Source organism: Ascidiella aspersa, chromosome 1 (genome assembly GCF_963924565.1).
Source record: "Ascidiella aspersa chromosome 1, kaAscAspe10.2, whole genome shotgun sequence".
NCBI lineage: Eukaryota > Metazoa > Chordata > Ascidiacea > Phlebobranchia > Ascidiidae > Ascidiella > Ascidiella aspersa.
The window spans coordinates 19,783,711-19,797,518 of record NC_139447.1 but is presented as its reverse complement, the minus strand read 5'-3'; the positions used below and the strand labels follow the sequence as shown (position 1 = coordinate 19,797,518).

At 37.1% G+C, this 13,808-nt stretch overlaps 1 protein-coding gene and 1 pseudogene across 1 annotated transcript in view; one reads left to right on the top strand and one right to left on the bottom strand.

Annotated features, from left to right (window-relative positions):
- LOC146168191 (uncharacterized) overlaps positions 1–13,808 on the bottom strand; it is a 77,589-nt gene that overhangs the window by 20,277 nt on the left and 43,504 nt on the right. The window contains exons 10-12 of the mRNA XM_083390678.1: positions 12,559–12,619; positions 9,933–10,065; positions 9,702–9,795 (exon numbers count right to left, since the gene is read on the bottom strand). Coding sequence (XP_083246804.1) covers positions 9,702–9,795; positions 9,933–10,065; positions 12,559–12,619 — 288 coding nt within the window. The remainder of the gene's footprint in view (positions 1–9,701; positions 9,796–9,932; positions 10,066–12,558; positions 12,620–13,808) is intronic.
- Positions 1,888–3,613, top strand: LOC146168192 (uncharacterized; annotated as a pseudogene).

The following is a 13,808-nucleotide window of genomic DNA, read 5'->3' as shown; positions in this document are numbered from 1 at the left end:
TCCGACAGCAACTCGCAGCGTAGCATCTAATCAGCATGCCTTCACTTTGGGACAAGAGTCAAGGAAGTATTATTTAGTATAAATTGAACTCAGATCTCCAGTACAACAATGTGGCTCCATGCCAAAATTTACTAAGATTCTTACTATTTATTGGACGATGGTTTACCTCTTTTATAGCTCAGTGTGATTATTTTAACAAAAAACGCTCAAGGGTCCAAGTCCTTTATCGGACGCAAAATTTTCCATACTTCAAAGCAGGGCTACGGAGTCAGAGTCGGACTCGGGTAAGACCGCATAAAACTACCCAAGTCCCGAGTCCGACGTGCGCATGCGCAGTATCAAATTTTAAAACTGTTAAGGCGGCAAAATGTAAGTTGTAAAAGTGTAATAGCAAATGGTGAAATATTTTTTAACCATGTAATGCGGGTGGATCAATTATGACATCAATATGAGTGGATTGCAAAAAATCCACCTTAGTTTAGTTGCGTAAATGGGTAAAATACAGGCTGTAGAGTAGGGCTACCATATTTTCAGCACCTTAAAAGAGGACATTTTATTGCCTGCAAGTAAAACGAAAGTAGAATTGTTACGTTTGAGAAAAACGTGCCATATCCAAGTATTGCATTCAGCTTCGAAATTAACACGTCCTTTTCTGAAACACGGATACTTCTGGCGTAGCTCATCAGTAAATAGAGTTTTCCTTTTCAGCATTATAATGTATAGCTTATATTTTGCTTTATTGTTGTCTAAATTTAAAGAAAGCGTCTGCTGAGAACCACATGATGCCATAGACAAGTGGTTCTTAATCTTTTTCAGCCGTGTCTCCCTTGGTAATTTTCCCATGCCTTGCGCCCCCCTCTCTACGAAAAGCACTTCGGCATTTTTAATTGCATATCACTGAGACAACTTGAAAATAGTGAAGTTTGTCGTCGGTCGCAAGGCGCGAAAAAAATTGGGTTTAATTGGCGCTAAACTGTAAATTCAGGAGGATTTTAGCATTTATTTTTTCGCCGGAGTCGGACTCGTTTTTTTTTAACCGACTCCGCAGCCCTGCTTTAAAGAAGGTGTGGATGCGCGGTTTTTGCCAAACACATTGCACGATTCGATCATAGGAAACGTAACGGAGGCCAGGGACCCTGACGATCCTTATTCAATGTGGAACGAAGGTTGCGCAGCAAAGACTCGTTCACAGAAAGCGCAGCAAGAGCGCAAACCTTTTGAAAAGGTGCAAAGTGGTCTGATATTGATAAGGTCAGTTTGGAGGCTGCCCAAAGAGACGACACGGCTCTGCCAGTCTGATGAGAGGTGGACGAAGAAAGGGTTAATGGACAGTTTACTGTGTTTACTGTGTTTACTATGGATGGAGGGTTGCTGTATAGAAAGTATCAGCCTTCCGAATTAAGTTAATGGTGCCAAGTGGATCCGATAGCTATTCGATCTCGCAATCTGCGCCGGAAAAGAATGGAGTTCGCTCATGATGCCATCATGGTGGCCTAAATTGTATGTTTGCTAAATATCCCTAAAGCCAAATGCTAGGCTTGCCGAATCGTGCATGAAATCTATCACTATGTATCAACATATCTCGACGTATATCGACGTATATCGCCTTTTATCAATTAATATCTGAATTTTATTCGCGTCAAAAAAGGGTTCGGTCAACCAAAAATAATATATCTACTATATAAATGGCATTGTTTGTCCGCCGGATGATTGTCGCGATATGTTCGCCAGGTCGGTCGCTGGCACGCTCCCTCTTTAGCGAGAAGGCGGGCTATGAGAAGGAGTGGCGACGTCACACTGTGCGGCGCTCGAGTTAGGTAGTGAATCATCGCCTAACAAAAGAACCGGCGGCGATTCCATGCAGACACTCGAGGAGTGCACATCTAAATGGAGAAGGCGAGTACGAGCTATGCGCAAGCGGCAGTAAAAAGCGCAGGGAGTGCGCTAAAAAGGCCAAACTGTCCAAGTTTTAAATCTGAAAGAATGCTCGAAAGAGACGACTTATGGCAGTTATTGAAAGAGGCTGATTTCCCTAAAAAGAAAGTTCTTGGAATTGCAGAAATGAAAGGGACGCAGGTGGATGTGACCTGCACAAGTAGACAAAACGTCTTAGAATTACAACGTAAGCTGGCCGAAATATCCTACATTAAAAATGTTCGTCTTTATGAAAGTGACCTAATTAACGTGGAAATTGGCTGGGTTCCAATACCGTTTCAGAATGACGTAATAGCAGAAACATTGAGTCAACATTATGGAGAAGTTAAAAAAATGATACACAAAAAAGACAAGGTTGGATTGCTATCGGATATGCGTATTGCCACTATAAGACAGATTTGTCGGAAAACCCAATTCCGAGCTACATACGAGTCAAGAGCTTCGAGTTTTACGTAACCTATCATGGCCAACAATTTACATGCAAGTATTGTGGTGACGCTGGACACAAGCAAGCGAATTGCCTCAAAAGGAAAAATGATTTTCCGGAATTACAAAGAAATAATGGCGGAAGAGTGGAGAACGAAACTAGGCCAAACCTTATCAGAACCAGTTCACCTGCGGCGCTGATAAGAATTTGCCAAGCAACCAAAGAGAAGCGGGGAGAGATAAGGCAAACAAGCAGGATACCCAAAGTAACATTGAAAGCAGAGAAGAATTCTGACGAAGATAATGCACCGGCCACATGGTTTTCACTGGGCCCTCCTAACATTGAAAATGAGGGTAAACTGATTATATGTAGTTTGAATCCTAAAAAGAGATGCCGTGGTAGTCCCGAAATGCTACCAAACAGCAAATCACAAAGCATGTGTGAAACGCCGTTCTCTCTCGTATGCCCAGAATGTCACACCGAAAGTTGCCTGGCACCAGAAGCAACCTAATTCTATTGCTACAAGTGCAAACACGAGTTCAACATATCAAAAGCCTGCTGCGACGAAGAAACTACAATTTTGGTTCCCATCCAGAAAAAGGCTATTAGCTGCCCCAAATGCACAGCGGTGATGCGTTGGATGCCCTGCTGCAAACAATTTCAGCCGGAGTTTATGACGAAGGACAACCTATTTGAATGCGTACAATGTAACAGGTACTCAATTGCATGTGTATGTAAAACATTTAATTCAGTTCCGAATCTCACAATGAGCAAAGAGTGCTCCAATGGCTCATGTAACTTCAAATTAATCAACTGTAGTTGCGGTAAAAAAATCAAATGAATGTATCGAACAAAGTAAACCATTTCGATGCCCATGTGGACTCGAATATGATTGGGACTTAGAACTTGGGGTTGAATGGAATTGAGAGCCTAAGTGTATTTGTATTATTTTTGTGAACTTCTTTTTTTTTGTCTAATGTCTATAACTATTGCGTCTTTTAACGTTGCTGGAATCCGTGATACATCAAAACGGAAATCCATTTTTAAGTATATAAGAGATAAAAAATACCATATAACCTTAATACAGGAAACACATTGTACCTATGGGGATGAGAAACAGATGGAATGGGGAGGAGAAATTGTTTGGGCTCACGGTACAAATCGTAGCAAGGGGGTAGCCATTTTATGCTCAAAAAATTTAACATATTCTATTAATCAAACGACAGCCGACACATGCGGGAGGTATTTGATATCAACCATCAAACTTGGGAATAAAGAATTAACACTAACTAATATTTACGGGCTAAACAATGATAACCCAGCCTTTTTTGAAGACTTTTTTACAAACCTTATCAAAGCTACTGACGGACATGGTAGTGTAGGAGGTGATTTTAACATCATCCTAAATGCGAGTTTGGACAAAAGTCATGGGCCCCCACATGCAAACAAAAGATCGCGGGCCACTGTGCAGGCTCACATGAATTCCCTTGAATTGCATGATGCTTTCCGCCATGTGCATGGGTCGAAAAGAAAGTATTCTAGAATTCAAACAAAACCATTGACAGCGACTCGTATAGACTTCTTTCTAACTTCAAAATCATTATTGACTAACGTTATAGACGCCAACATTTTCACAGGTATTATCTCCGACCATAAAATCGTAACGTTGACTTTAAAGCTAGCTCCAAATGAACGCGGTAAGGGATACTATACTGGAAGTTCAACACGCGCTTGTTGAATAACAAACAATATACTGACTTAATAAAAAAAACTATCAACGATTACATAATAACCAACCCGGCAAATCACGTCAATCCCCATGTTAGGTGGGATGCCCTTAAAGCTGTCCTTCGCGGCGTTTCGATTGAATTTAGTACTAGATTGAAAAAAGAAAACACTGCTCGCCAGAATGAACTGGAGAGAAATCTAGAAGCGCCCGAACACGAAATAAGTCGCGCCAACAGTCCTGCCGACCCGAGGCTTGCAGTTAAATTAACACAATATAAATTCAGATTGAATCAACTAGTAGAAAACCAAACGAAGGGTGCGATAATTAGAAGCAGGGCGCGTTGGGCCGAAAAGGGTGAAAAAACACAAAATGTTTTTCTTAATTTAGAAAAACGTCATGCGGTTAAAAAATCGATCAACCGTCTTAAAAATGGTGACCACGTCTATACAGATCAAAATACAATTTAAACAGAGTTATCACGCTTTTTTGAAGACCTATACAAAAGACACAATACGAAATGCGTGCAATCACAAATCGACCTTAACCTGGCAAACCTGAACCTTCCGAAATTAAACGCTTCCCAACTAAAAACGACTTGCCGGTTGAATTTTACCAAACGTTTTGGCCAGATATAAAATCTCTGTTTTGCGAAGCTTGGGACTACACTGAGAATATCGGTCAATTTAGCCAAAGTTAGTCGCAAGGGGTCGTGACCTTAATACCAAAACCACAGAAAGACCCCTTACTTACAACCACTTACCGCCCTATTTCGTTACTAAACGCTGATTATAAAATTATGTCTAAAGTTATTAACAGCAGAATTAAAACATATATTGAACTGTTGATTAATCAAGACCAAAATGGTTTTATGAAGTGGAGGTACATAGGCGATAATCTCCGTATCCTCTTTGACATCATGGACTCCTGCAACTTTTATGAAATTCCAGGAGCGGTACTTAGCTTGGACATTTACAAAGCGTTCGATACAATAAGTTGGGATTTTATTTATTCTGCTCTAAACGCGTTTGGGTTTGGGGATAAATTAATAAACTGGATAAAATGTTGCTACTCTCGACCAATTGCAGAATAACAAATAAAAATTTTTTATCGGAAGAGATTATAATAGAACGAAGCGTGAGACAAGGTGATCCCCTATCACCAACACTGTTTTTACTATGTATTGAATGTCTGGCGAAGGCACTGCGCGAAGATCCTTTTCAAGGAATAAAAATTAAACACACCGAATTTAAAGTTTCCCTCCTCGCTGATGACACGTTAATATTTCTCAGAGGCGAAGAAATTGATTTTGATCGGGTATTTCGTGTTATTAATCTTTTTACTGAAATGTCAGGTTGCGCAGTCAATATGGAGAAATACCTTGCGTTCTTTGTAGGTCCAGAACAGTCAAATGAACAAAAACCATGGCCTAACACGTCAATCTCGGTCAGACTTGGACAACACGCTATCTCGGACCTCGGTGTGGAAATTCCAATTAGAGATAAAAACAGCTGGTTTCACTGAACTTCGGTCATTTTATTGGAAAGGTCAATACAATTTTAAACATATGGTCGTCCCGCGGTCTAACTCTCTTGGGTCGTATATGTATTTAAAAAAGCCTTGTAATACCAACGTTAATTTACAAATGTAGTGTTTGAAACTTGAAAAAAAATGAGTTATCCTTAATGCAGCTAGAGTGCTGGGTTAGAGGCAACCTGGGAATAAACTCAAAACAAAGCGAAAAAGTTGTCACCCTGCAAACTATACGAAAAATAATATCAGACCTCAGAGCTATAATCCAAATTGTCCATCTAGGTAAAACGCACAGTAGGTCACTGTGGGTTTCAAGGAGCGTCAAATTAGAAACCCAACATTTTACTTGAAGCCTCTCATCGATGCGGGAATACTCGATCACTCAGACTTACTCGATTGAGGGAGAATATCTTAAGTATGACCAATTGGCAATAAAATACGACTTTAAACCGAATAACGAAGACTTTAAAACCTTCATTAAAATGATTGCTGCCTTACCACCCAAATGGGACCATACTGACGATATTTCGAAAAATAAAGGGTGTTTAGTTAACAAATGTACGGAACATTTTCAAATATGTGACACTCCAAAGGCTCTTTACAGTAAAATTAAGCAGTATGTATCGGTTTCCCCCGAAAAGCAACAAAAATGGGAGCGATACTTAGGCTTTCTCCAAATACAACTCCTTGGAAAAAACTGTATTATAATGCCTATAATTCAACAATTGAAACCAAGCTACGCTCGTTTCAAATCAAACTTAACCTACGTGCGATAGTAACAAACGAAGCATTACACTCCTTTGGGAAAACTGACTCCAACCAATGTGTTTTCTGTCAAAATGCCCCTGAAACTATTTCGCACATATTTTATAATTGTCTTCATATTGAAAGCTATTGGGAAGAAATAACATCTTGGATTCATTCAAAACTTTTAATTTCCTTGCAAGACGACCCTGTAACTCTCCTGTTTGGAACTGGTGTTGACAATGATTTGTTGAATTGCTTACTGTTATGTGCGCGCTTCGTTATATACCGTTGCAAGTATGCAAAGACATTATCGACGATTTCTATGTTTGTTTTTATGATCAAGTCTATAAAACACTCTGAGTATATCTGCGCTTTAAATTTTAAAAATCTCGAAATTCATAAAGTTAAGTGGGCTGGCCTTAAGCCCAACCTGTCGCTTCTTGATAGGTGCTACTTTTTATTCTCGTCCGTCTTTCTATTTTGTTGTTTCAGCATATTAATAATAAAAAAAAGAACCGGCGGCGACAAAGTGCGCTAAAAATCAAATTAAGAGTATTGACTTAATAAAAAAATAAGGTATAGGTTTGTCAGCGTATCCCGATCGATATACATATCACAAATTTGGTTATGTTGGAGCCGATTGGGTTAGCGCTAATTAACTAAACCAGTGCTTCCCAACCTTTTTCAGTTCGCGACCCATTTTTAATGCAAGTTTTATTGTTCGACCCACAATGCGATATGTTCAAACGAATGAAAAACAAATTAACAAAAAAAGAACCACTACATACAAATGCAATTTACTATTAATGCGAAAGTTGAGCTTGCATATTGCCATATTGGATATTTTTAGAACAAGTCGAGGCATGATTGGAGACAACATAGTGAAATAGTTAATGCGACACAACATATCTAATTGTTACGTATTTGTTACATTGTAGCATAAATGTTACGTAATGATAATGCAATAATTTCCCAATAGAAAACTGTAACATTTAGAAATGCTTAGCGACCCACCTGAAAAAGCAATGGGTCGCGACCCACTGGTTGGGAAGCACCGAACTAAACCATCCCGAGAATGATGTGGCGCCGAAAGTACGAATTTGTTAGGGCCGACAATCGCCTTCGCTAAATCACAATGTTGTTGCCACTACAGCACTGGTTGTATCCTTAAAAGGTTTTATTTTAAATGTGATTCGACGACTTATTTTAAACACAATAAAGAACATTACCTTTTCGATTACATTAAATCATCCGTTATAAAGCGGGATATGAGCACACTGACACGTTATGGATCAACATAAAATGTGTAATGGTGATTAACAAGGAACAGCCTGATGGCCACCCGAGAACGATTTGGCACTGGGATTCCATATTTGTTTTAGATATGACGCCAATCGATTAATTGCCGCTTTCACACAGGTCGTTTCCAAATTAGGTTTTACTGGAATTGTGGAAAAATGTTTTTCATTTTACACATAATCAGCGGCTAAACGCCTAGGGACGATCAGCTGCCAGTGCCTATGCTGTTTTACTATTATAAGCTATCCGATCAATGCGAAATACAAACAAACACATAATATAACTTTTTATTTCTTTTACTGAAAGTGCAGCTCCACGTAGTGCAAGATCAGGGAAATTAAAAAAGCTTTACAATTACGCACTATTTAGCACTCTAGCCAGGATATTACGCTATCTGTAATATTACTTTTTAGTAACATGGTAAATTTCCTTTTTTACATCATCGGCAATAATACGCGGCTCAAGCAAATGACGCAGGGTACGACATAATATGTAATATAGTTATTGATAGGCCACAGGTTAATGAAATCTTACATTTTGTTTAACCTATAAGCGAGAATAATTTGACCTGGGAAATACGCATTTGTTATCGACACAGCGCCTTTGCCAAAATGTGGGGCCTAATACTTCGCTGTTTACATACGGGCAGCATCCTACTTCAATTGTGAGTAAGTATTTACTCGACCCGTTTTACACACAATACAGCCACAGGACATTACTTTTGGTTACATGTTAAATTACACATTCATTTACACTTACACGGAAACACCATAATATGCGGTGTTGAATGTGATCAACAATCAACAGCTTAATGGCTTCATACATTTTTAACCACGCAAAATCGGGGCATTGCCCGAAAGCAAATAATATATCGCGCTTATGGCAAAAGGCTGCATAATATTTTTACAAGTAAATAACCCCTATTTAACCTGGGCAACGCCGGGTATTTCGTCTAGTTGTTTATAGACAGCGTTTAGCTGTTCATTTGAGTTGCTGAAGGAATAGAATCCACAGCCGCCAATTTATTGCTTCCTGAATTGCATTTTTAAATCGCTTGAACATATATTTATTGTGGAGAAAAAATATTTTAACAATTTTAAAGCCCCCCAAAAACCTATGAAAACACCCATAAAACGTTGCTCTGTTTAGTTGTAAATCTATTGTTTTCTTTATAAGCCATATATGAATTTCTCTCGCCATCATTTGCAGCCTTGCAGGCAGTTTATTTTTGTGTCACGTATTTTTTTTAACGCACCAAAGCAATTACCAGATATCGATCTACCAGATCTCTTTTTTCATTAATGACCAACCCTTCCTTCGTCTGGCTTGTTCATGGCGGGGTCATAGATCCGTCCGTCAAAAATGGTGTATATATATGTTACAACCAAACATGTAAAAAGTCGCCCTGGTTTATATTTTAAGAAAATTGGGCCGCGGGCCGGATTAAATTGCTTTGGCAGGTCCGGCCCGCGGGCCGTATTTTGCCCAGGTCTGCCTTAGAAGTTGATTACAGATAAACACATTCTGCTACGTCATCCAATCTAATCTCGATATCGTACGTGGACAACCTCAGTCCTTAACTATGCCATTTATGTACTGCCAACCTAATATGACATGATAAGATCACTTTTTGAAACCAGTTGCTGAACCAAAGCAAACTTAATTTGCCTCGTAACACCAGTGTTTATAAATAATCCGTAGTTTTAATAAAATAATGTGTCTTTGTAGTAAACTGCATCTCTTTATTTGTTTACTACTTCTACAATTGTTTATAGCTAAAAAGCAAAAGTGAGCAACTAACAAATAAAAGTAGTATATTGTCACCGAAATATTTCCCGGTAAAAAGCTAAACATTTATTAAAGCCTGGAAAATAGTCGTCTTCGTGTCACTGACCAACACTAAAATCTGTCAAGGGGAACATACTTTTGTTTGACAGGCCGCACGTCACACGCCTCAGGTATAAATTAAAATATTAAAAAGCATGTCTCAATAGAGAGCCACAACGATATACAGTATATTACAAATCAACAAACCTTTTTTAATATCTTCAACATCAACATTTAGAGTGGAAATAAAGATAGCAATTGCCTGGGACCGCTTAACTGTCAACAATTTTGTTGGTTTCTTCTACAAAAATCGTAAAAATTAATATAAAGATGTAAATCGCTTTGTGACCAATACAACTAAACATATTACACAACTTAACCTAAGTTACCAAAGCCATCAAGCACTATCCTCATTCTGATGAACAAACTGTAAACTACCTTTAATTGTTTTGTTTCGTTTGCCATCTTTGTGTTCATTAAATCTTTTTTTTTATTGACATTCCTTCTACAAAAGAGTTGCATTGCCTCGTTGCGATCAAAAGTTGTTTCTTTCACATTATTCCAAAAAGAGCTGATGGAAACAAATTATATAAGTGTTTGTGGGTTAAATTTAGACAATAAATGGTCTGAGTAACCGCAAAAAATACTGGTAGAGTTTTATTTACATTAAGGGTGTTCATACATTCTGGCCAGGGTCCAAAAGCTTGTTCAAGTACAGGCTAGCTTGGCATTTATTAAGTGTGGCCCGTGGCCCCTAGGTGGCCATAAGGCAGTGTTGTAGTGACTTAGGGCAATGACTTGACGTAAGACTTAAGTGCACTTATGTCACTGTTTTCAAATGACTTGACTTGACTTTAAGCCTTTTGGACAAATGACTTTGGTTTGAAATGAAGTGTTTTCATTTAGCATATTTAATAAAACTGGATTATATATCCTATGTGTTGCACATAGCACTTGGCTTGCTCTAATTATGACTTGGCTGGAACTACACTTGTTAATTATTCAAAAAAGTCATAATTTCGACTTGACTGGGACTCAAGTCATTTCAAAAGGAATTGTTTACAACACTGCCACAAGCCAATCTTATTGTTATTACTAGTCAGACTAAAACTAAAACTTTTTGTTTTTATAATGACTTGACACCTCTTCAAGTGAAGTAATGTGAAGCATTTGTGCAATTCATGCAAGTGGTGAAACAAAGTGTTGAGAGCCCACGAAGCGAAGCAATGACTCATGAAAAATTGAGAACCATCGGGCTAGCCAATTATGTTTTACTGTTTAGTACTTTTTAACATCTAGGTGGAATTTAAGACCTCATATTTTCAAAGACTTTTCTTTTATGAAGATATGTAGTGCTTGCCATTACCTTAAAAAAGGAAAAAAACAGACCTTGGAATGCAACAGTATTAACAATTTTTATTTTAATAGAACGTTATCCAGATTAATTTGTGGTATAGGAAAAAAACATACAGTGCATTTAACTCATGTCTGAATCTACAACTAAAATATTGAAGACATATATTTAGTTTAGATTACGCCTAAAGCGGCAATGGTAAAGTGCAAAAGATTGTCAAAACGTCCCATTAAAGCAAAAATTATGGGTTGGTCAGACAAAAAATATCATGGACTGGAGTTAAATACAATCCCATTTAGCTAAAAAAGGGTCATTGAACACACCACAGCATTTATCTCTTTGCATAAAAAAAACTTTTTTATTCAAATGGCCTATTATGCTCTAGCCATATTGTATGACAACATTAAATACTTAAGTGTAGGGCAAAAAAGAGTAGAGCTAGATAAATACATGCAAAATGCTATATCTACATAATAAAAAGGGTCACAAAATTGTACAACATTGATTGATGTGTGATAATTTTAAACTTTATATAACCTTTGGTATTACTATAGTTTTGGGTATTTTGCTTTGTTGCCTTGTTTAAAAATTTTGCAGTTATTATTTTTTCAATCAAAATTAATGCCACTCTACCATTTCTTGTAAATTTGTTTCACACAACTTCGTTAAAAAATATTTTTGAACATTAATTTTCAGGGCGTTATTTTTATGGGTGGCTCATTAATTGGGTCATTATAAATAGGGTTATTTACCAGGTTATTTTTTGTAATATTATGTATTACACTTGGGTTTATTTGATTTACGGTTTTCAATATTTGTAAAATTTTTTTTTTTTAAACCCCCTTAAAAAAAATGCACCCCCAACCCTAGGACCCAAACCACAAAAATCTACAACCTTCTTGATCATTTTTTTATCTAAATTCTATTAAGTACAAACAACAGTTTTCTTATAAATCAAGTTTTTGTATTAATTTGCCATAAAACCACCCGATTGTTGGGTTGTTCACCCCTGAACAAACAAAGGATTTGTAGTATTATTTTTATGGTTTACTAGCAATTGAGTTTACATCAATAAAAATAGCAATTGAGTTTACATCAAAAAACTTGACAATATTTTCATCCTAAGCTGCATAGGAATCAGCATGACCTTTAAAGTCTTTCTTCTTCTAAAAAAATGATCAAACTTTTTTTTTTAATTTATGCTTGCATTTCATACCTAACAATTCACTCTATTCCTTGCCTGTGTTTTGAAACTTCCTACAATACTGTCACAAATTTAGTTTTACTGTTTGTGTAGGTAGTGTGATATAATTAATAAGTTTACCCTGGAAAACCCTTCCCCATTCCATATTGCGCCGCTTCCTGATCCCTTAGGATCCCCAAAATATCCTAAAACGACTCTTAAACTTTGTGGCAAAAAATTGTGCTGACCTGTGTTATGAGCGAAGAGGAAAAATTAAAAAAAATCGAATTTGATATTTGCGATTTATTATACTAGATTTAAAACCTACTATTCGAGAAAACCTTGGTATTCCACTTTGAACGTTCCACATTGCAACAATAAAAACTGTATAGGAGTAATATACAATCCTTATAAAATTGTTTTCTAGAAGTGTACTTAGAGCTTGCATGGACAAATTGAACAAAATAAACATGGATATGTTTGCAAATGGCAATATGAACAAAACAATCTGTGATAATTAATCTTACTTTGAGGTATCCGATGTGATTTTTGTCCAATATAATGACTTCAATGGAATTGATGGGTGATCTACATATAATAAAACTTTGATTTTGTTCAAAATGCTAACATTTATCATGTTGTATTCTTTTAACAAACGGGACAAATGAAAAGCAATAAATGTAAGGGGTCTAACCACAATAACTTAATGACCCATGTTGTTAATTCAGGGCTGTGGAGTCAGTTAAAACAACCGGAATCCAACTGCCAAGTCTGATTTCACCCAAAAAATGAACCCTATTCTGACTCCGGACAAATGTAATGATTTTGTCAAGACTGAGTCTGGCTCCGACTGTACAGTCTTTATTAAAACAATCCACTCACAAGGGTTACATACAATTCAGCTTATCCCACAATATGTGGTTGATAATATTTTACCAAATGCTATTCCATCTTTACAATTTACATTTTTCTGCCTTATTGGTTTTAAATTTCGTGCTGCACATGTACATGTTGGACTAGGACAGGGTTGCACCACAGTTTACCTATCGCGAAGTGTTGGTATAAGTACATTCCAATACTAGGGTGGTATCGGATATGTTTAAATACCAATTTGAGACGACTTATTTATGTAATCCTAAGAAGCATTTTGAAAGAACATGTGCAATTAGAACTAATGCTAGTCCTGTGAAAAAATGTGTTTGGATTGTTTCAAGGTGACAAAACATTTCTTAGGAGAATTCATGCATTCAGCAAATAAAAAAAAATAGCATGAACTCCACAACTCAATGGTTGTACCGAAATTATGAAAAGTTTTTCAGAGGTGCCAAAAACTTGGAGCAACTAAAACAGATTTGCACAAATAACAAGAATTACTTTATAGATAATTTGGCAGAAGTTGCAATTTCGAGTCCATACAGCGCTAGGTTGCATAAACTTGCATATCAAACATTTTAAGGTACCTTTAGCCTGAAAATATCACACAAAAATTCTTTGCATTTAAATATTTAAAGTAAGCCGTTTTTTGGGAAGGGGGGAGTGCGTGCCTTGGCCGGGTATCAAATCAGATAGCGGCATACTCTATGTCCAATAGGAAAGGTATCTGAATATAATGTAAAATATCAGACATCCATATAGCAGCCAGTTACACATTTTTTCTCTTACATTTTGTAAATTTATTCAAAACAATGTACTTGTGTCCGCAATATTCATTTATTTGACATTGTTTTTAATTTTTTGAAAACACTACCCCTTTCCACAAGCCTGGCAGATTTGCCCC